Source organism: Erithacus rubecula (assembly GCF_903797595.1).
Source record: "Erithacus rubecula genome assembly, chromosome: 6".
Taxonomy (NCBI): domain Eukaryota; kingdom Metazoa; phylum Chordata; class Aves; order Passeriformes; family Muscicapidae; genus Erithacus; species Erithacus rubecula.
Genome location: NC_136688.1, coordinates 9,262,401 through 9,284,421, shown reverse-complemented (window position 1 = coordinate 9,284,421; position 22,021 = coordinate 9,262,401). Strand labels below are relative to the sequence as shown.

Below are 22,021 nucleotides of genomic sequence, written 5' to 3'. Positions count from 1 at the left end.
GGGTCCATGAGGTTTCTGGGAACATACCCACAACCATGTGAATTTTGGGGGCTGTTGGGGGGCGCAGGAAGGAGGACACAGCCCTGAGGTGCGAGATCCAGGAAATGGAGGCTCAGGGATAAGTGGGTGCCAGGCTGGCTGCACCCAGTTCCCCATGGGTGTTGCTGGGTCCGAGTGCCAAGAGCAGCACTTCACCCACCCCAGGGCAGTGATTTCCCACACCCAGTTCCTTCCCGCCTCAGGAATTGGAATTCCCAGCAGGGCAGGGCCAGGTGACAAACCCCAGGCCAGGAGGAAGTGATCCCAAACCAACTCCTCGAGAAGAAAAAATGATCCAAGTCCTTTCTCTGCAGGATTTAGCAGAACACTGGATGAGGGCAGTGGGCTCTCTAGTGCTGGGAAGAGTCAAGGAGGAATTCCACAGGCTCCTGGGATGTAAAAAGTCCCCTGCATCAGCCCCCAACACCCTTCACCAACTTGAGGGGGTGAAGCCCACTCCTGAAATACTCCTGCCTGAGCCACCAAGCTGTCACATGTCACATTTATTACCCCACATATGAGGGCTCCTGAGGTGGGATGGGGTGGGAGTCCCTTTGGATTTAGTTTTGGGGTACCCCTTCATGTCTTCAGCACACGGGGGGATCAGGCCGTGGCACTGCATCCCATCCTTGCAAATCAGGGTTGGAGCCAAAAGGCTCCAGGCACACGGGAGATTCTGGTGTTGGGTGTTCACTGCATCCAGGCTGGAAGTTTGGAGGAGCAAATCATGTTAGGGACTGTGTGCTCCCCAGAAATTATAGTGCTGGGGATCCAGGGATCTCCCAGAGCTCCTGGAAGCTCATCCCAGGGGATCAGAACAGCGGGGTCATCTGGCGAGGGTCGTCAGGCAGGATGCTGACAGAATCCTCAGCACGGCCGCAGAGCAGGCACAGCATGGTATATTCCTGGGGGAAGGAAAAGGGGGGGCTGGAAAAAGGGGGGCTCCCACAGCCCTGCTCCCCCACAGGGAAACTCGAGCCAGATCCGGTACCTGATCCCTGATTGCAATCAGAGCCAGGGGATCTCATTTCCAGCCCCACTGGCTCCCCTGAGCCCTTTTTCCAGCCGTTTGCTGCATAGGAGATGTGCCAGGAGTGAGGAATGGGGGTCACAGCCCCCTCCCATCACCCACATTGCCATGCTAGGTGAGCTGGGCTTCGCCCACAAAGCACAGACTGGTGCTGAGGGGACTCTAGGTAGCCCTGAACACAGGCATGTGGCTCTGTCCCAGGGAAGGTGGGAATCAGCCTGCGGAAGAGTGGGTCTGGAATTCCAGAGACAGAGTCAGGAAGGACTTTTGGGGAACAAGAGACAAACCTGGTAGTCATCCACCACGCTGAAGGTGTACTCGTGGCGTGCAATCAGGTGGTGGCAGTTCTTGCACAGGTCTGTGGGGCGGGGGACAGTGGGGTGAGAGGACATGGACACTGTCTCTGGGGTATGCCCCCACTCCCAGTGTGTGCCTGCCCTCACCCCCAGGGCATAGACATCGCAGTCCCCAAAACATCAAGCCCCCAAAATTCCCCCCACAGCGACTCACCCCCATTAATATCCATTGGCAGCTCCCTGATATTCCCTCTAAACTTGAGATCCCCTCCCTGGGCATCCACCATTCCCACCATCAGGGACCTCCCAAATATTGGGGCCCCAAATATTTTCCCTACTCAAACTAATCGTCCCCCTCCTTTCACCTCTAAGCCCTCCCCATCACACCCCAGCCTTTGAGAGCCCTCAAGCCTCAGGAATCCCTCCCAGCCCTCAGGACCCCCCAGAATCCAAATGCTACCCCCAGCCCTCAACCTTCAAGGCCTCCACCTGTGACCCCGAGCCTACAAGACCCCCATATCCCAAAGGTCCCCTCCAGCCCTCTCTAACCCTCAAGACCGCCCAAGCTCCAGACTCCAAAGGTCCCAAAGCCTTCATCATACCTCAAGACCTAACACCAAACACCCCCGGACCCCCAACCTTCAGCGACTCCTGAACCCAGGGATGGCTCAGGGATCCCCCAAAAGTCGCCCTTAAGAACCTCAGACCCCAAAGATCCCCTCAGGCCCCCAAGCCCCACCGGGCCCTCACCCCCCCGGTGCCCCCCAGCGCACGGTCATAGGTGACGATCTCCTCCTCGCCCTGCAGGCCCTCGGCACGGTTGCTGACCAACACGAAGTCCCGGCGGCCGCACTGCGCGCACCCCACGAAGTTGAGGAGGAAAGATCCGCCCTCCAGGCAGGTGGTGCCCTAGAGCGGGAGCACAGGCTAGAACCAGGACCGGTGCCGGTGCTGGTGCCGGTGCCGGTTCCGGCGCCCCCCGTGCCCGCCCTCACCCGCTCCGGGTACTCCGTGCCCACACAGCCGCCGCACATCTCGCACCGCCCTCCCCCGCAAATCTCGCGAGACTTGCGCCGCCGGGCGGGGCTTAGTGACGGGGTGGAGGGGCCGAGGCGCCGGGTATGGGCGTGGCCTGAGATGTGTGGGTGTGGTTTGATGAATGGGCGGGGCCTAAGGAGCTGTGGGGCTGCTTGGAGCAACCAGGGTTAACTGGGGTGTCTGGGCTAGTCGGGCACTCAGGGCTGGTGGGGGACCCCTGGAGCTAACTGGGTGCACCCAAGGCTAGAGGGGGACACCTGGAGTGACCTGGGGAGGACCTACGGCTAGGGAAGGGCACCTAGGGCTAGCTGGGAGCTGCCTAGGATTAGCTGGGGGATATCCAGGGCCGTGGGAGACCCTGGGAAGTACCTGGGAGGGAGCCAGGGCTAGTGGGGGACACCCAGGATTAGCTGGGGGTCACTCAGGGCCAACTGTGGTGTGTCGGTATTTGGCTGGAGGAAAGCCGGGAATAGTGGGGAACACCCAGGGCCAGGTGTGGGGTGCCTGTGACTAGCTGGGGGGCATCCAGGAATAGTGGGGGACACCCAGGACTGATTGTAGGACGGCTTGGACTAGCCGGGAACTGCCTGGTTTAGATGGAGGACACCAGGGACGAGTTGGGGGCATCCAGGGCTGGTGGGGGTCACCCAGGGCTAATTAGGGGGTGCCTGGGACGAGCTGCAGGACACTGAGATCTAACTGTGGGGTGCCTGGGACGAACTGGGGAACTCACAGGGCTAGCGGAGGACGCCTAAGGCTAGCCGAGAGATGCCTGGGAGTAGCTGGGGGGCATCCAGGACTAGCGGGGGACACGTGGGCTGGCCGGGGCAATGGCCGGCGACCCCCGCCGGTGTTGGCGGGGCGCTGCGCCTCTCCGCAGCCCGCAGGTGCCGGTGCCGCCGGTGCTGCTGCCGGTGCCGCCGGTGCTGCTGCCAATGAAGCCGCCGATGCCGGTGCTGCCCGTGTCGGTGCTGCTGGTGCTGCTGCCGGTGCCGGTGGCGCTGGCGGCCGGGGGGCGCCGCTGTGCTGCATTGCGGGGCGGGCGGCCCGTCCCCGTCCCTGCGCCCATCCCCGTCCCCGCCCGCCCGGTCCGGCCCTCCCGGGGGGTGAGCGGGGCTAACGGGGCCGGGCAGCGATATGTCCCTGCGCGCACAGATGTTATTTATATCGAGGTGCAGGGCGGCTCCTCTCCCCTCGCCCCGCTCCCGCACCGGCCCCGCCGCCGCCGCCGCCGCTCGCCCGCCCGCCGCCCCGCGCAGGTGAGACCCCGCGGCACCGGGATGCGCCGCTCCGGGGAACACGGGAGGCACCGGGGGACAGCGGGAGGCGCCGGTCCCCGGGGACGTGCGGGGAGGGGGGCACCGGCAGGCGCTGCCCGCCCCGGGGACACCGGGTGGGGGTGCGGCACCGAACACCGGGCGCGGTACCGGGGGGGGAGACGGTGGGCACGGAGGAAAGTTTGGTGGCGGGGGTGAAGAGCCCTCCGGGGAGCCTGAACCCCCTTTTCGCCCTGCGGCGGGGGGTCTGCTGGCACCCCGTGTCCCTCGGGGCTGCTTTCGGGAAGGACGGGGCGAGCGAGTGACGGTGACTTTCTAGGGACACCCTGGGGACAGCCTGGGGACACCCTGGGGACACTTTTCCTGGGGTGCCAACCCCTGGAGGGTTCCCCACACCAGTCCTTGGTGCTCCCAGCAGTGTTAGGAGGTGGTGGAAAAGCTGAGTCCTGAGGGTCTTGGTGGGACACATCACCCAACCCACTTTGTCCCCCAGTTTTTTAGCAACTGGACAAACTGGAGTTACTGGGAAGGGTTTTTGGGGTGCTGTGCCCTTGGGCCCCCTTATCTCAGTGACAGGAGGATACTCCCGGGTGGGCATTGAACTGAGGGAATGCTTACCCTCACCCCAATAACCTGGGGGCCCCCCAGGCCTGATTTCCCAGCTTTTCCCTTTATAAATCTCTGCTCCCAAAGCAGGGGATTGGGGCACCCTGGAAGACGGTGGCAAGCACAGGAGACTCAGAAAACCCTGCTGGGTGCCAGCATGGCTCCCCATGGAGTATTTGATAGCTATTGTGTGGTTTTGGGGCACTGTCTGGTGATTTTGGGGGGCAGCTCCTAAGAAGGGAGCGGGGCTCGGCTGGCGCCGTGCTCAGGGGAGGCCTATTTATAGCCAAAAATGTCTGTGGAGTGTCAGCACGTGTGTGCGTGTCACCGGCTTGGGTGACATGGGACAATCCTGGCACGGCCGGCATGTGGCCCTGGGGAAGCCCAAATTCTCCTGGCGGGTGGGAGCGTGGCCGGGGAGCCCTGGCCGGAGCAGGGCATCGCAGCCAGAGGAGCCGTGCCGTGCCCGAGCGCCCCGTGCTGTGCCGTGCGGCCGTGCCGAGAGGAACCATCTGCTCCCGGCCCTGGCCCCGTGCCTGGCAGGCAGGAGACTGTTGGGGGGCTGGGGGGATGCCCCCCGGCTCCTGCCCCTTCCCAACCGGAGCGCGGCTGCTTGTGGACGTGCGGAAGCTGCCAAATCCAAGTGTTTTGGTGAAGTGGGGCAATGGGGACACGCCAGGATCTGTGTGGCGGTGATGGGGAAGAATTTTGGGGTGTTTTGGGGGATTCTGATGAGTTTCTGTGCACTGGAAACGGGCTTTCCGACAGCACGCTGTGGCTGTGAGGGATGAGCCAGGGAATGGGTTTGTGGGTGCCGTAGGTGCCAGGTGCCAACCGCGGCCCTGGCCGCCCTTGGGGTGTGGGGGGACATTCCCTGTGCCCAGCGGGGGGACCGTGGTGGTGGCACGGTGCCAGCCCCTCACCGGGAAGTGCTGATTCACCGTGCTGAGCTGCTGGCCGGGGAAGGCGACGCTGCCCGGGCCACGGCCGCAGGATGCTGGCGGCGAGGCCGGCATGCTGGCATTCCCCGCTTTCCGCACGCTGAGCGGCAGGAATGACAATTCCCGGGTGGCGGGCGCTGGTGGCGGCGTGGCTGTGGCAGGGAGGGATGCTCGGCAGGCGCCGGTGCGGCGGAGGGAGATTTAAAGGGTGGGCGAGCGCCCGCGCTCGGAATGCTCCCATGGGCCTGCTCCCATCGGCGTCATCTCCTCCTCCTCCTCTTCCTCCTCCTCCTCCTCCTCCTCCTCTTTCTCCTCCCTGGATGCTCGCAGCCATGGCCCCGCTGCTGTGTTGTCGGGGACAGTTAGAACTGAGGTATCTTGCAGAGATCTGGCACTACTTAGAACATCCATCCTGCTGGCAGTCTCTGAAGTTTTGGGGACAAAACCCAGAAATTTGGTCTCCCACAGGGCTTTCCTGCCATGGCGAGCTGGATGCTCTGGCAGAGGCACAGAGTCACAGCACGAGGGGCTGCACCCTCCTGCCTGCCCTGGCACACACGTGCATGGCCCTGCACCCACTCGTGTGCCTGCTGTGTGTGTCCCATGCACGCTGTGATGTGTCCTTGCTCAGGCAGACACACTCTGGCACATTTTTACTTGTCCTTGTTCACCTGTGCACGCTCTGGCATGTCCCTGTGTGTCCTTGCTCACAGGCGCACTCTGTCACACTTCTGTATGTCCCCGTTCACATGTGGATGCTGTGACGAGTCCCTGCATGTCCTGGCTCACAGGTACACACTCTGCCACCCTTCTCCATGCCCTTCCTCACACTTGCACACCCTGGTGTGCTCCTGTCCTTGCTGCACTGCCCACACTCCTGCATGCTCCTCCGTGTCCTTGCACGCTCCTGGTGCCTCCAGGTCCACGCCAAGGCCCTGCCTGCACAACCCCGATTAGGGTGTGGAGTTGGGGTGTGGCACAGCCTGGGCTGCCCCGATAACCCTGCCAGGGGGGACCTGGGGGATGCCCGGGGCACCCGAGGGGGACCTGGGGGCCCATAGGTTGTCACAGTTCACAGGGACAGCAGGGATTTGGGGTACATGGGGTTCCCCCTGGCAGCCTCAGCTGAGGGCTCTGTGCAGCTCTGGGTTGCAGGGTGGGTCCTGAACATGCTGCTGGCTGTGTGGAGCCCCAGCCCATCTCCTCACACCCCTCAGGGGCCCCAGCAGCCACCGACAGCTGCTCAGAGGCATTTTTAGATATCAGTCATGTCCTATCTGTGTCTCAAATGTCCCCGGGGGTGGGTGGCCCCCCCCTGCCGGCAGCTGTCACCCACTTTCTGCCACCAGTGCTGATGAAGCCCCTGTGCTGCACAGGAGTTGGGGTGGGGTGAGCAGCCCCTTTCCCTGGGGGCATCCAAGGATTGAACAGACACCTCTGGGGAGCTGGCTGGGGTTTCAGCTGGGCAGAGGGACCGGGGCGAGGACGCAGCACCGTAAATAGCCATTAGCACGGCTCGGCGGGGCTCAGCACGGGGGTCCTGGAGCGGGCAGCTGCCAGGTGCCCCCCCAACACCTGGGTGGGGCGAGGCTAAATCCCTCTGAGCAGCTTATCCCGAGGCTCTGAGCCGCAAATCCCCACGTGCCGCAGGGCCGGTGAGCCGCCGCTGCCGCGCCGATGCTCACGGCCCTGCTGTCCCCCAGGGGCCTCTCACCGGTAGCCGACGGCCACCGGGCCGGGGCACACGGGGACCATGACCTCGGCCAATGACTACGAGCAGCTGGAGCTGCAGCAGCAGTACAGCCGCATCAATGTCCGCTGGGACGCGTCCGACGACGAGCTGGACAATGACAACAGCTCCGCGCGGCTCTTCGAGCGCTCCCGCATCAAAGCCCTGGCAGGTGGGTGGCGGGTCCCCTCGGTCCCACCTGGGCTGTCCCCGCTGTGGGTGACCCTGTGCCCGCTGTCCCTGCAGATGAGCGGGAGGCCGTGCAGAAGAAAACCTTCACCAAGTGGGTGAACTCGCACCTGGCTCGTGTCACCTGCCGCATCTCGGACCTCTACATGGACCTCCGGGACGGGCGGGTGCTCATCAAGCTCCTGGAAGTGCTGTCAGGAGAGCTTCTGGTAGGAATCCCTTCCGGCTGGAGACCCTGGGACCTGTGGCCTGCCAAGCCACGCCACACCATCTCTCCTGGTGTTGGCCAAGGGTTGGGGGTGGCAGCATGGGTCTGGCAGGGCTTGGGGTAGCTGTGGAAGGGAGGGTGCTGAGCACTGTCATGCCCCAGCCCAAGCCCACCAAGGGCCGGATGCGGATCCACTGCCTGGAGAATGTGGACAAGGCGCTGCAGTTCCTGAAGGAGCAGCGGGTGCACCTGGAGAACATGGGCTCTCACGATATCGTGGATGGCAACCACCGCCTCGTCCTCGGCCTCATCTGGACCATCATCCTCCGCTTCCAGGTGAGGACAGGTGGTTTGGGGCATCCCTCTGCTTCATGCCTCATTCCCAAGTAGGAGACATCCTCCATGAGCTGCTGTACAACACCAGAATGTCTTTTTGTCTCCAGATTCAGGACATCATTGTGGAGACGCAGGAGGGCCGGGAGACACGCTCTGCCAGGGATGCACTGCTGCTCTGGTGCCAGATGAAGACAGCAGGGTAGGTGGTGGGACCCTCACCACAACCATGTTGGGGTCTGGGAGTGTCTGGTGGGTGACAGTGACACCCTGTCCCCATTGCAGTTACCCCCATGTGAATGTCACCAACTTCACCTCGAGCTGGAAGGACGGACTGGCCTTCAATGCCCTCATCCACAGGCACAGGTAGGTGGCACAGCAGCAGGCACCAGGGTGGCAATGGCACCAAGAGATGTCCCACAGGTGTGTCACCGTTGTCTCATGCCCTCTGTTCCCAGGCCTGAACTGGTTGACTTCCAAAACCTTACCAAATCCAATGCCCGGCACAACCTGGAGCATGCGTTCAGCGTGGCAGAGCGGCACCTGGGCATCACCCCTCTCCTTGACCCTGAAGGTGAGGCACTTGCTGCCAGTCCTCCTGCCTCAGTTTCCCCTGGGACATTCCCAAGCTCCATGGAGCACAGAGAGGTTCCCAATACTCGGTTGGAGGGCCTGGGTGGGCACAGGAGGGACCCCATGAGGCTGTGGTGGCCTGTGAGGTGGGTCAAGGTTGGGTCAGGAGTGATGCCTCTTGCTCACACCGGGCAGATGTGTTCACCGAGAACCCAGATGAGAAGTCCATCATCACCTACGTGGTGGCCTTCTACCACTACTTCTCCAAGATGAAGGTGCTGGAAGTGGAGGGAAGGCGCCTGGGCAAGGTAGGGAATGGCATTGAGGTGGTCAGGGCTGTTCTTTTGGGGTGCTGGCTCCTCGTGCTCACCCCTGCTCCCGCTGCAGGTCATCGAGCACGCCAAGGAGACAGAACGGATGATCGAGGGCTACGGGGGGCTGGCATCCGACCTGCTCACCTGGATCGAGCAGACCATCGCCTCCCTCAACAGCCGCAGCTTCGCCAACTCGCTGGCAGGGGTGCAGCACCAGCTGCAAGCCTTCAGCACCTACCGCACCGTGGAGAAGCCCCCCAAGTAAGAGCCCCCTGCTCCCCATGCCCACCCGGTGGTGTGGGGCACCCAAGGGTGCCCAAAGCTGAGCTCTCTCTGGGGCAGGTTTCAGGAGAAGGGCAACCTGGAGGTGCTACTGTTCACCATCCAGTCGCGGATGAGGGCCAACAACCAGCGTGTCTACACCCCACACGAAGGGCGCCTGGTCTCTGACATCAACCGGGTATGGGCTCCATCTGCTCAGTAGCTGGGGGCTGTCTTCTGTGGTCAGGTCAGGTCCATCTCCTGGGGGAAAGTGAATTCCTCTCCTGAGGCAGACTGGGTCCATCCCTGAGCTGTTCAGGTCCTTGGGCAGGCTGGGATGGGCACTGGGACAGGTTGAGTCCATCTCCTGAGGTAGTTCAGGTCCATCCCAGGACATGCTGAATCCATACTGGGATAGGACTGATTCATCCCATGGCAGGCTGTGTTCCTCCACCTGGGGGTCATGCTAGGGTTCACTATCAGAAGAAGACATGGATGGGTGAGGAGACGTGGGATACAGGTGCACTTGTGCAGTGCCACCTTTTTCCAGGCCTGGGAGCAGCTGGAGAAAGCGGAGCACGAGCGGGAGCTGGCGCTGCGCAACGAGCTGATCCGTCAGGAGAAGCTGGAGCAGCTGGCACGGCGCTTCGACCGCAAAGCAGCCATGAGGGAGGCCTGGCTGAGCGAGAACCAGCGCCTGGTGGCCCAGGTGAGGAGGGGCACCACCCACCCCGGGGACCTCCACCCTGGAGAGCTCACCAGAGCCTCACCACAGGCTCTGTGCCGGGGCAGGACAACTTCGGGCAGGACCTGGCGGCAGTGGAGGCGGCCAAGAAGAAGCACGAGGCCATTGAGACAGACACGGCTGCCTACAGGGAGAGGGTGCAGGCCATAGAGGCGGTGGCCAAGGAGCTGGAGCTGGAGGGCTACCACGACATCCAGCGCATCAATGGGCGGAAGGACAACATCCTGCGGCTCTGGGAGCAGCTCCTGGAGCTGCTGGCTGCACGGCGCCAGCGCCTAGAGATGAACCTCACCCTGCAGCACCTCTTCCAGGAGATGCTCCATTGCATCGACTGGATGGATGAGGTCAAGGTGAGCTGTGGGTGTCACCATGGGTGAGGTGTCTTTGTCCCACCAGGTGTTGGTGGGAGTTCACTAGGGAGGGAGATGAGATGTTGGGTTTGGGTGTCAGTGGGTAACAGCTGAGGGTCTCCTGCAGGTGAAGCTGGCATCTCCCGAATCTGGGAAGCACCTCCTGGAAGCAGAGGAGCTGCTGCAGACCCATCGTCTGCTGGAGGCTGACATGGCCGTACAGGCAGAGAAGACCCGGGCCATCAGCGCTGCCGCCCTCCGCTTTGCTGATGCTGAGGGTAGGTGTGCCAGGACACCCCTGCATCCCTGGGGTGGCCAAGTGAAAGGACACTGTACTGACAGCCACCCACCCTGCTCCCTGCCCAGGCTACCGTCCCTGTGACCCCAAAGTCATCCGGGACCGCGTGAGCCACCTGGAGATGTGCCGGCGAGAGCTGCAGGTGCTGGCGGCGCGGAGGAGAGCCTTGCTGGAGCAATCCCGCTCCCTCTGGACCTGCCTGTGGGAGCTGGATGAGGCGGAGAGCTGGATCAAGGAGCAGGAGCAGCTCTACTCCTCCCTGGACTTCGGGAAGGACCTGCCGGGCGTGCTGCTGCTGCAGCGCCGGCACGCTGCCTTCGAGGCCGAGCTGCGGAGCCGGGGCGGGCGGCTGGAGCAGGCGCTGGCGGTGGGCGAGGGGCTGGCGGCCGCGGGCTGGGCGGCCGAGCGGCTGCGGGAGCGGGGGGCGGCCGTGCGGGCGCTGTGGGCGCAGCTGGAGGAGCTGGCGGCGTTCCGACGGCGCGGCTTGCGGGAAGCCGAGGGCTTCTTCCAGTTCCAGGCAGAGGTGGAGGAGCTGGCGGAGGGGCTGCAGGATGCCCGCCGGCGGGCGGCCGCCGAGGAGCTGGGCCAGGATGAATCCCGCACACTTGTCCTGCTGCGGCAGCACCAGGAGCTGCTGGACGAGCTGGCGGCCGCCCGGGAGCAGCTGGACAGGCTGGCGCAGCAGGCCGAGGGCTTCCCGCCGGAGCTGCGCGCTGGCCCCGAGGCGCAGAGCCGGCTGGCCACCCTGCGGGAGCTGCACGCCGAGGCCACCGCGCTGGCCGAGCGCCGCGGCCGCCAGCTGCAGGATGCCCTGGACCTCTACACTGTTTTCGGGGAGAGCGACGCCTGCCATCTCTGGATGGGCTCCAAGGAGACCTGGCTGGCAGAGCTGGAGGTGCCTCAGACGCTGGAGGACCTGGACGTGACGCAGCGCAGGTAGGGATGGAGCCCCTGCCGTGGCGGTGCTGCTGTGCTCTGTCCCAAATTGCTGCTCCTTCTAAGTCTGGACGTCCCCGTAGGTTGGATGGGCTGGAGCAAGATATGGCCACCGTGGCTTCCCAGATCACCGCAGTCAACCAGGCAGCGGACGGGCTCCTGGCTAGCGGGCACCCCCGGAGCCCCCAGGTCCGGCAGTGCCGGGAGCAGCTCAACGAGAGGTACGGCGGCGGGGGGTGCCGGGGCGGGTGGGTGACACCATGACAGTGGTGGTGAATTCCCTGCCATCCATCCCCCACCTGTGTCCCGCAGGTGGGGCCGGTTCCGGGAGCTGGTGTCAGAGCGCCGGCGGGTGGTGGGCTCGGCGCTGCGCCTCCTCAACTACAACCTGGAGTCCGAGGAGACCCAGAAATGGCTGCGGAGCAAAGCGCGGGCGGTGGAGGCCACGGCCGAGCTGGGCCGTGACCTGGCCGGCGTGCTGGCCACGCAGCGCAAGCTGTACGGCATCGAGCGGGAGCTGGCGGTGGCCCAGGACCGCCTGGCCGCCCTGCGCTCCCAGGCCGAGCGCCTGGCCGAGGAGCGGCCCGAGGCGGCCACCGAGGTGGCCCAGAAGCTGGCGGTGGCCACGTCCGCCTGGGACGAGCTGCAGGCGGCCCTGGCAGAGCGCGCAGCGTCCCTGGGGGAAGCCGGGCAGCTGCGGAGTTTCCTGCAGGACCTGGATGACTTCCAGGCATGGCTCTTTGGTGCTCAGAAAGCCGTGGCGGCCGTCGATGAGGTGCCGGCGTCGCTGGGGGAGGCGGAGGAGATGCTGCAGCGGCACGAAGCGGCGCGGCGCGACGCCGAGGAGCACGCGGGAGCCTTTGCCGCCTTGGCGGAGGCGGGGGAGCGGGTGCTGGGGGGACAGACGGACCCCGAGTACGAGGGGCTGCGGCAGCGCCTGGGCGGCGTGAAGGACGGCTGGGCTGCCCTGGGAAAGATGGCAGAGGCTCGGAAGCGCTTCCTCACCCAGTGCCGCAACTTCCAGGAGTTCCTTCGTGACACCAAGCAGGCGGAGATCCTCCTCACCAAACAGGTGGGTGCTCAAGCGATGTCCTTTGGGTCTCTTGGCTTGTGGGCATCCCAAAAAAGGGTGATTGTGCAACGATCCCTTGCTGTGTCCCTCAGGAGTACACGCTGTCCCACCTGGAGCTGCCCTCTACACTGGAGGGCTCGGCTGCTGCCCTGCACCGCTTCCAGAACTTCCGTGCTGATGTGGAGAGCAACGCCAAGAAGGTCCCGGAGGTGGTGGTTGGTGGCACCAAGCTAGTGGCTGAGGAGAACATCTTTGCCGAGAAGATTTCCGAGAAGTGCCGAACTCTCCAGGAGCGGTAAGTGCGGCACAGGGCCGGCGGGTGGATGGGCAGTGTGGGCAGAGGGGCTGATGCTGGTTCCATGGTTCCCTGCCAGGCATGGAGCTGTCATGGACAAGGTGGAGGAGGCAGCGGGTCTGATGCAGGACAACCACGACCTACAGACCTTCCTGCAGAGCTGCTGCGAGGTAGGAATGCAGCATGGCTGGTGGTCTCCCTGGGGGGGTCCCCACTGGCTGAGCACTGACTCCCCTTCCCTGCAGTTTGATTCCTGGGTGGATGAGAAGATGCTGATGGCTCAGGATGTCTCCTATGGAGAAGCCCGTGGTCTCCACAGCAAGTGGCAGAAGCACCAGGCATTCATGGCTGAGCTGGCACCCAACCAGAGCTGGCTGGAGAAGATTGAGGCGGTGGGTGCCAGCACGTGATCGGAGAGGGGGAATGGAGTTGGGGAAGAGTCTGGGGCATGAGGAATTGCTGAGGGAGCTGGGAGGTTTGGCCTGGAGAAAAGGAGGCTCAAGGGGGACCTTCCTGCTGTCTACAACTGTCTGACAGGAGGGTGCAGCCAGCTGGGGGTTGGCATTCTGCTCCCAGGAAACAAGGGAAAGGACAAGAGGAAACAACTTCAAGTTGCACCAGGAGAGGTTTTGATTGGATATCAAGGAAAATTTCTCCAGGGAAAGGGTTGTGCAGCCCTGGAATAGACTGCCCATGGTAGTGGTAGAATCCCCATCCCTGGAGGGATTTAAAAGCTCTGTGGACATGGCATTTGGGGACATGGGTCAGTGGCAGTTCTGGGGGAATGGTTGAACTCAATGGCCCGAGAGGTGTCTTCCAGCCTTAACGATTCCAGGACTATGGGATGCTCCCAGCCTGCTGCATGGGGTGGGATGTCCCCGTGCCGTGGTGACCACCCTCCCCTGTGCCGTTGCCGCAGGAGGGGACGGAGCTGGCCGCGCGCAAGCCACAGTACGGTGCGGTGGTGATGCAGCGGCTGGAGGAGCTGCGCCGGCGCTGGGCCGAGCTGCGCGGCGCTGCCGAGGACAAGGGCCGGCAGCTGTTCGAGGCCGAGCGCTCGGCACTGTACGCCCGCAGCTACGGGGAGCTGGAGAGCTGGCTGGGGCGGGCGCAGGAGGAGCTGCGCCATGCCGAGAAGGTCAAGGACCTCACCGCCACCAACCTGCTGCTCAAGAGGTTGACGGTGGGTACTGGCACCTCACTGGGTCAGGAGGGCCAAGGCGATGAAGTTTGTTCTCAAATGGGACTGGGGTTCTCCATCTCGGCTCAGATCCCTAACTCATATGGATTTTCCCTGCCAGAGACTGGAAGAGCAAGTGAGAACATGGATGAAGGAGCTGGAGGAACTGGGGTGGCAGGGCACGCCTGGTGCTGGGGACGTGCCAGATACCACCAGGCAGGAGCAGATGCTCCGGCAGCGAGTTCTTGAGCTGCTGGAGCCACTGGAGAGGAAGAGGAAGGAGCTGGAGACTGCCAAGGCCATGTACCAGCTGGGGCGGGATCTGGAGGATGAGACGGTGAGTATCCTTGCTGTGACGGGGGCTGGAGGGCTGGGGGTACCCCCATGGGTGCTGCAGGGGACTCAATGGGTGCTCCTTCCCACAGCTGTGGGTGCAGGAGAGGCTTTCCCTGGCGAAGTCAACGGATCACGGCACCGACCTGCCAAGCGTGCAGCGCCTGACCAAGAGGAATGAGGTGAGCCTGGGTACTGAAGCAACAGCCACCACCCCAGGTCACCCCTCGGGATCCATCCCATGTGTGACTCTCACTCTGACATCCCTCCTGCTGGCAGACCCTGCAGAAGGAGCTGGCAGGCCATGCCCCGCGCCTGGGTGAGGTGCTGAGGCGGGGAGAGGCGGCGGGGAGCGGCGAGGAGCCGGGCCCGGAGCTGGCGGCGCAGGCGCGGGAGCTGCGGGCGCTGTGGGAGGCGCTGCAGGAGGAGGCGGCCGCGCGGCACCGGCGCCTGCGGGAGGCCGAAGAGGCCCAGCAGTACTACCTGGATGCCGATGAGGCCGAGGCCTGGGTCAGCGAGCAGGAGCTCTTCATGGGACCCGAGGAGAAACCGAAGGTGAGGAGCTGATCCGTGTTTGGGGGGTTTGTGCTGCATGGGCCATGCCTTGCTGGGATGCACAGTGTTGACCCTGGTGGTGCTACGCTGTTGAACATCATCCACATGTGGCTGTGTCCTGCTCTTAATGTGTTTCCATGCCATTACACACCATCCATCCCATTCCATGCCATGCCCCACTGAGCTCACCATTGCTCCCTGTGGCATCAGATGGAGCCAGAACATTCTGTAGGGCAGGTGCCAAGTCTAGACCCTAGTCCCTGTCCCCCAACCACGCCAGGTGCTGATGGCATCGATGTTTTCCATGCCATAGGATGAGGAGAGCTGCTTGATGATGCTGAAGAGACATGTCCGGCAGCTGCGCTCCATCGAGGACTACGGACAAACCATCAAGGAGCTGGCAGGGAGGGCACAGCAGCTGCTCTCTGCCGGCCACCCCGAGGGGTAGGTGCCACGTCACATGTCCCCTGTCCTTTGGGGCGACCCCCGTTCCCTCAGCACTGCGTGGGTGGGGGGTTTGGTTGGAGCTCTGGCAGTGTCAGCTGCTCCAGTTGGGCAGGGAGATGGTCGGAGAGGGACGTGGGGAGCACAGAGCGGGTCCTTCACCCCCAACCCCCCCGGATGCCAACACGGGTGGGTTGGGGATGTTTTTTCGTGGGTGAGAACTGTGTGTGTGTGTGCCGGGGCCGCGCAGGGAGCAGATCATCCGGCTGCAGGGCCAGGTGGACAAGCACTACGCGGGGCTGAAGGAGGCGGCCGAGGAGCGCCGCCGGCGCCTGGAGAACATGTCCAACCTCTTCCAGCTGAAGCGGGAGGTGGAAGAGCTGGAGCAGTGGATTGCCGAGCGTGACGTGGTTGCTTCCTCCCCGGAGATGGGGCAGGACCTGGACCATGTCATGGTGAGGGTGATGGGGTGGATGTGGCAATGCTGGCGGGTGGCTTGAGAGGGGTGAATTGACTCTTCTCTTCCCTCCTTGCAGCTCCTGCGGGAGAAGTTTCGTGAGTTTGCGCGGGAGACAGGGAGCGTGGGGCAGGAGCGTGTGGACCGGGTGAACCTGACCATTGAGGACCTCATTGACGCGGGGCACATCGAGGCGGCCACCATAGCTGAGTGGAAGGACGGCCTGAACGAGAGCTGGGCCGACCTCCTGGAGCTGATCGACACCCGCATGCAGCTCCTCGCCGCCTCCCATGACCTCCACAAATACTTCTACGACGGTGCTGAGCTGCTGGCCCTCATCGCCGCCCGGCGCCAGGAACTGCCCCAGGATCTGGGAGAGGATGCCGGCACGGTGGAGGCTTTCCACCGCATGCACAATGCCTTTGAGAGGGACCTTCAGCTGCTGGAGGCACAGGTGAGGCTCCAACCTGATGTGGATGCCAGCAGTCCGCATTCTCTTGTGGAAGGTGTCCCTACCCATGGTGGGAGGCTGGGCTTAACGGTCTTTGAGGTCCTTTCCAACCCAAGCTGTTCTGTGGTTCGTGCAGGTGCAGCAGTTTCGGGAGACAGCAGCACGTCTGCAGACTGCCTATGCCGGTGAGAAGGCAGCTGGAATCCAGGAGCAGGAGCAGGAGGTGTCCCGAGCTCTGCAGGAGCTGCTGGAAGCATGCAGCGGGCGCCGGGCACGGCTGACGGACACGGCTGACAAGCACCGCTTCTTCAGCATGGCACGGGATCTGCTCTCCTGGATGGAGAGCACTGTCCGGCAGATTGAGACACAGGAGAAACCCAGGTATGGATGCATCCAGCAAGCACCTGGAATGGGATGTGGAACCGATAGCACCACTGACCCTGGTGCCTCTGTGTCCTTAGGGATGTCTCCTCAGTGGAGCTGCTGATGAAATACCACCAGGGAATTAAGGCTGAGGTGGATGCTCGAGGAAAGAACTTCACCAACTGCATCGAGCTGGGCAAGAAGCTGCTGCAGCGCAAGCACCAGGACTCACCAGAGGTGAGGGAATCGGGGGTAGGGGGTGGTGGGGTGATGCCATCTGGGCAACCCCCTAACAGCATCCCCTCACAGATCAAGGCGAAGCTGGTGGAGCTGGTGGACAAGAGGAAAGCCATGATGGAGATGTGGGAGCAGCGCTGGGAGCGGCTGCGGCTGCGTGAGTGTGCCGGGGGTGCCAGGGAGGAGTGTGGCAGTGCCAGGGGTGGGTGGTCCAGGGACTGAGCGCTGCCCATCCCTCCCACAGTGCTGGAGGTGTGCCAGTTCTCCCGCGACGCCTCGGTGGCCGAGTCGTGGCTCATGGCTCAGGAGCCCTACCTGGCCAGCAGCGACTACGGGCAGACGGTGGATGCGGTGGAGAAGCTGCTGAAGCGGCACGAGGCTTTTGAGAAGTCCTCCGCCACTTGGGAGGAGCGCATTGCCGCCCTCAGGAAGCTGACAACGGTGAGGAAGGCTCGGGATGAGGCCTCTGCCTGCCCTGCCCCACTCTCCTCCCCATCCCTCACCATCTTCTCTCCTTGCCTGGCAGCTGGAGCTCCTGGGCGGGCGGTCTCTGCGCGAGGGGCTGGTGCGGGATGGGACGACGCGCTCTGAAGCTCCTGACTACTGCCTGGATCTGGATGGGGAACTGGAGGCTGGGTAAGGGATGCCACCCTCATCCCATGTGACCAGGGACACTATTCCCACATCCCTCTTCTCGAACCATTAAGGTATTTTAGCATTAAGGGGATTTTTAGCCATTTGCATTTGCCAAGCAATAAATTGATGCCTATGGGAGAGATGAAGGCCAAGCCTCACTCTGACAGGGCTTCTATCCCTCAGGGGAGATCGGAGAGCACCAGCCAGGCCCATCCCTGTGGGATCATGTCTAGAATGGGGATGCTGACCAGCTGTTTCCCTGTGCAGGTCTGAGGAGGAGGAGGAAGAGGAGGAGAAGAAGGATGTGAGCACACAGGACACTTCGCTGCCCACTACAGATGGAACAGAGCCGGTCAGTTCTTGAGTTTAGCTTTTACCTTCCCTGCATGCAAAAAGGTGTCCCTGCATGCAAAAAGGTGTCCCTGAATGCAAAAAATGTGTCCCTGCATGTCCCACAGCTCCTGGCACTCCCTGTTACCATGACCTCATTCTGTTGACAAATCCCAGCATTCCCAACCCTCACCTTGTCCTTGCCTTGTGTTGAATAAATGTTGCATTACCCCAAAAAGGCCAGATGGGCAGAGGGGCACTGCAGTACTGGGGTACCTTTTGCCCCAACTGTTGCGGTGACATTGGGGGTGGCACCCATGGTGTATGTGTGTGTCTGGGATCTGTGCAGCAGCCAGAGTTGGAGTGTCTGCCCTGGGGCCACCGTGTCACCCCAAGGGACATCATTGCTGTATGGGACATCAGCACCCTGCGGGGCATCATCAGCCTGTGGGGCAATGTCACCCTGTGGGACATCATTTGAACCGTGCAGGACATTGGCACCCTGCAGGGAACATTCACCCTGTGGGGTATTGTCACCCTGTGGAGCATCATCATCCCAAGAGACACAGTCACCGTATGGAGCATTGTCACCCCGTGGGGCACTGTCACCCTGTGGGGCATCATCACCCGTGGGATGTTGTCACTGTACAAGGCATCAGCACCCTGTGGGGCATCATTACACCCTGCAGCATTGTCACCCTGCAAGGCAGGAATTGTTGCCTACAGGGCACTGTCACCGTGTGCCAGCCCCTGTTCTCGCTGCCAGCTCTCTGCTCCTCCTGCTGCTCTGCCTGCCCAGGGATGATGGCTCTCTGCCTGGGGACAGGAACCCCTTCTGCCTGCCTGGGGACATGGGCATCTCCTGGCTTCTCAGGGACCAGATCACTCTCCCCTGCCCGGGGACAGGATCCTTGAGCGCCTACATGAGAACAAGCTTATTTGTGCCTGATAAGGGATGTGGGGGTCTTCTGGCTACTCAGGGACAGTGTACCCCTCTGCCTTGCTTGGGGACATGGCCACTTTCATCAGCTTGGGGACAATAGCCCTCTCTGCTTACTGCCAGCCTACTCAGGGACATAGGCATCCTCTGGCTCCTTGGGGACAGGAACCTCTTCTGCTTCTGCCTGCTTGGGGACATGGACATCTCCTGGCTCTTTGGGGCAAGATCATTTCTGCCAGCACAGGGACATGCACATTTTCTGGCTACTCAGGATCCTCTCTGCCTGCTTGGGAACGTGGTCATTTCAACTGCTTGGGGACAGGAGTGCTCTCTGCTTACAGCCAGCCTGCTTGGGAACAAGATCCTTGAGAACCTACTCAGGGACAAGAACACTTCTTCTGGCTCAGGGACAGGGGCATCTCCTTGGGGACAGGGTCCTGCTCTGTGTTCCTGGGGACATGAGAATCTTCTGGCTCCTTGGGGACAGGGTGCTAAACTTGCCTGCTCATGAACAGAGACACTTCTCCCTCGTTGGGGACAGGAGCCCCCTCTACCTGGGACATCTCCTGCCTCTCTGGGAAAAAAAATCACATTCACCTGCCTTGGGACAGGAGCCCCTTCTATCTGGGACATTTTCTGCCTCTCTGGGAAAAAGATCACATTCACCTGCTTGGGGACAAGACCCCTGACTACACATCTGGGGCAAGATCACTGCCTGCTTGGGCACATGGGCATTTCCTGGCTCCTTGAAGACAGGGGCCCTAGCCAAGCCCCTCCTGTGGCACCCAGGTGGATGGGTGTCCCCTTCCTCACGCACCACTGATGCCTTGAGATGATGGCACTGATGCCACAGTCTCCAACCAGACCTCCCACTGTCCCCATGTACTCTGGGCTGGCAACAACATTGAGGTGACTCCCAGGACTGCTTATCTAGCTTGGTTCAACCTCATCACTCCAAATCTGAGGAGACACTGGCACCGAGACAGGGGTGCCAGGGCTGGCCCATGTCCCAGCTGCTCACTGAGGTCCTCCTAGAAACCATCAGATTTTGTGTACTGGAGCTGGTGGCTTCACTAGCACTGTGCTGAGGGTCCCAAATGATTGCTGGGAGCTTCCCAGTACCCACCAGTTTCCAGATACTGAGCTAGTGGGGTCACTGGAACTGAGATTTGGGGATTCTAGGGCTGGACCATGTCCCAGCTGCTCAGTGGCATCCTCCCAGTAGTCACCAATTTCTGCACAATGGCACTGGACATGTGGACACACACATGTTGACACCACACTGAATCCCTGGGCTGGACCATGTCCCAGCTCACTGGGCTCTTCCCAATAACCATCACTTCCCACACACCGGATCTGGCAGGGTCACTGGCACTGCACAGAGCCTGGACTCATAGCAGGATCCCAGACACTCACTGGGGAGTCACATCTGGGATGGGGATGCTGAGTGATCCTGCCAGCAGTCACCAGTTCCCACCTATCAGAACTGGGGGGGGGGCATTGGCATCCAGCCACTCCCTGGGGTCCTACCAGTAGACACCAGTTCCCACATTCTGGAGCTGGTAAGGTCACTGGTATGCAGACCTGGGAGTGAACCAGTGTCACCCCGGGAGGGGACACCACCTTGCCGCGGGTCCATCGGTGGCAGCGGGTGGGTGACACTGCGGCGTAACCGCGCCGTTGCCTCGCGACAGCTGGCACCGAGGACAGGTGACGAGGAGCCGGTGTCCCCGACCCCACGGCCGCCGCGGGAGGAGCCGGAGGAGCCGGCCACGCTGCCCGCCCGCGTCAGCAGCGTCCAGCTGGAGGGCTACCTCGGCCGCAAGCACGACCTGGAGGCGGCCACCAAGCGCGCGTCCAACCGGTAGGCAGGGCAGCGGCGGCGGCCAGCGCGGTGTCCCCGGCGGGGCGGTGTCCCCGCGGTGACACGGTGCCGGCGCAGGTCGTGGAGCACGCGGTACTGCGTCCTGCGGGGCGGCCAGCTCGCCTTCTTCAAGGACGCCAAGAGCCGCGCGCTGGGGCTGCCGTGCCAGGGCGAGGAGCCCCTGGGGCTGTGGGACGCCCGCTGCGAGGTGCCCGCGGGCTACAAGAAGAAGAAACACGTCTTCAAGCTCAGGTGAGGGCGCGGCGCTGTGAGGGGTGGCATGGTGAGCATGCATGGCACTGGTGTCTGTGCTCTGTCCTTAGGCTCAGCAATGGCAGCGAGTGGCTGTTCCATGGCAAGGATGAGGTGAGGGGTGGCCACTGGGGGGACGTGGGGTGGCTGGTGGAGCCCAGGGGGGGCACAGGGTGGCTGGGGGAAGTGGCAGTGGTCAGCAGTGCCCAAGGGGACATGGGTGGTCAGAGGTCCAGAGGGACACGGTAGCTGGTTGTTCCCAGTGGAACACCAGGGGCATGTGGTGGTGGCCACCAGTGACTGGGATACACAGGGATGGCCGAGGGACGTGGCCAGCAGTGGTCAGCAATGCTCAGAGGAGCAGGGGATGGCCAGGGGTGCCATGAGGACACAGTGAGGGGCTGGCAGTGCCCAAGGGGACATGGGTGCCTGCACAGGACTTGGAGCAACTGGCATCACCCAGGGAGCCTTGGGGTTGGCTGGAACGCTGCTGAGGGGTGCGGGAAGCCCCCCCAACCATCCCCCCGTGCCCACAGGAGGAGTTGCAGGCCTGGCTGCAGGGGCTGAGCGCGGCCATCACGGAGTGCCGGGGCAGCCGCGGGAAGGTGCAGAGCCTCCCCCTGCCCATACCCCCGGCTCCCCCCGAAGCCCCCCTGCCCCGCAAGGACAAGGAGAAACGCTTCAGCTTCTTCCCAAAAAAGAAATAACCCCTCTGGATGGCGGGGGGGGGAAGTAGGGATGACACCCCACGTCACGCCAGCGGGGCCACACGTGCGTAAGGACACGCGCGCGTGGTGCCTGTTCGGGTGCTACCAGGTCTAGAGGGGCACGCGGGGGTCCCGCGTGGGCAGGAGCCCCCCAGCCCCGCCCCCGCCACGAGCACACGTGTCCGTGTGCACAGTGTATATATATATATTTGTATTTATATATATACATACATTTACACGCTTCAGGCACGCCCCTGCGCAGAGGTGCCGCCCCAGGGGCGTGCCCCTCCCGTGCCCACGCGTGTCCCTGCACGCACACGTCCGTACACGTGTGTCCCCGCATGCAGGTGCACCCCCGGCCCCCCTCCGCACGCACGGCACAGGTGTGCGCCCCACAGGTGTGCATGGACCCCCCCCCAGCACCCGCACGGGGGGGCGCGTGGGTGCCCCCCAAAGCCATAACCTCCCCACGCCCCACAGCGCGGGGGTGCAGAGGGGGGACCCCCCGGCCCCTGCGGGCACCAACCAAAGAGCGTCAGCCCATGGGGGTCCCTCTCTGGCACCCCCCATCCCGTGCCCCCCCAGTCGGGGTGGGGGGGCCCCCCTGCACCCCGCAGCCGGGCCGAGACACCCTGGGGGGGGGGGGGCGGGCGACCACAGAGGAACTTTGGGTTCAGTTTGGGTTTTTTTTCTAATAAAGATGTGAAAGCGAGCGGGGTGCAGTGCTGGGTGCCTACGGGGC

At 63.0% G+C, this 22,021-nt stretch overlaps 2 protein-coding genes across 3 annotated transcripts; one reads left to right on the top strand and one right to left on the bottom strand.

Annotated features, from left to right (window-relative positions):
- Positions 1-527: 527 nt before the first annotated feature.
- Positions 528-2,499, bottom strand: CHURC1 (churchill domain containing 1). The gene is made up of 4 exons (XM_079309031.1): positions 2,361-2,499; positions 2,139-2,274; positions 1,357-1,427; positions 528-944 (listed from the first exon to the last, which is right to left on the bottom strand). Exons 1-4 carry the CDS (start codon positions 2,397-2,399, stop codon positions 852-854), a joined length of 339 nt encoding a protein of 112 aa, XP_079165157.1. The 5' UTR covers positions 2,400-2,499; the 3' UTR covers positions 528-851.
- A 984-nt stretch (positions 2,500-3,483) lies between these two features.
- On the top strand, positions 3,484-21,991 carry SPTB (spectrin beta, erythrocytic). Of its 2 annotated transcripts, XM_079308971.1 has the most exons (37): positions 3,484-3,662; positions 5,941-6,018; positions 6,931-7,128; positions 7,203-7,354; positions 7,516-7,689; positions 7,797-7,888; positions 7,972-8,052; positions 8,145-8,260; positions 8,455-8,567; positions 8,647-8,834; positions 8,916-9,033; positions 9,385-9,543; positions 9,627-9,929; positions 10,057-10,207; positions 10,296-11,163; positions 11,247-11,384; positions 11,476-12,235; positions 12,328-12,530; positions 12,610-12,700; positions 12,776-12,922; positions 13,450-13,713; positions 13,832-14,047; positions 14,136-14,225; positions 14,323-14,598; positions 14,912-15,042; positions 15,293-15,497; positions 15,579-15,953; positions 16,087-16,331; positions 16,412-16,550; positions 16,623-16,707; positions 16,795-16,991; positions 17,077-17,186; positions 17,454-17,538; positions 20,151-20,320; positions 20,399-20,572; positions 20,644-20,686; positions 21,109-21,991. In XM_079308971.1, exons 3-37 carry the CDS (start codon positions 6,981-6,983, stop codon positions 21,277-21,279), a joined length of 6,978 nt encoding a protein of 2,325 aa, XP_079165097.1. In that variant the 5' UTR covers positions 3,484-3,662; positions 5,941-6,018; positions 6,931-6,980; the 3' UTR covers positions 21,280-21,991. The 2 variants fall into 2 exon arrangements, with proteins under 2 accessions (XP_079165097.1, XP_079165096.1); XM_079308970.1 differs by lacking the exon at positions 5,941-6,018.
- Positions 21,992-22,021: the final 30 nt, after the last annotated feature.

Bases quoted from the DNA above. Each gene is read 5' to 3' on its own strand.
- CHURC1 (XM_079309031.1), bottom strand. From the start codon at position 2,399: ATGTGCGGCGGCTGTGTGGGCACGGAGTACCCGGAGCGG. The intron at 2,275-2,360 runs GTGAGGGCGGGC...CTCCCGCTCTAG, and splicing joins GCACGGAGTACCCGGAGCGG to GGCACCACCTGCCTGGAGGG. The intron at 1,428-2,138 runs GTGCGCTGGGGG...CCCGCCCCACAG, and splicing joins GGAGATCGTCACCTATGACC to ACCTGTGCAAGAACTGCCAC.
- SPTB (XM_079308970.1), top strand. From the start codon at position 6,981: ATGACCTCGGCCAATGACTACGAGCAGCTGGAGCTGCAGCAGCAGTAC. The intron at 14,226-14,322 runs GTGAGCCTGGGT...TCCTGCTGGCAG, and splicing joins GCCTGACCAAGAGGAATGAG to ACCCTGCAGAAGGAGCTGGC. The intron at 17,539-20,150 runs GTCAGTTCTTGA...GCCTCGCGACAG, and splicing joins CTACAGATGGAACAGAGCCG to CTGGCACCGAGGACAGGTGA.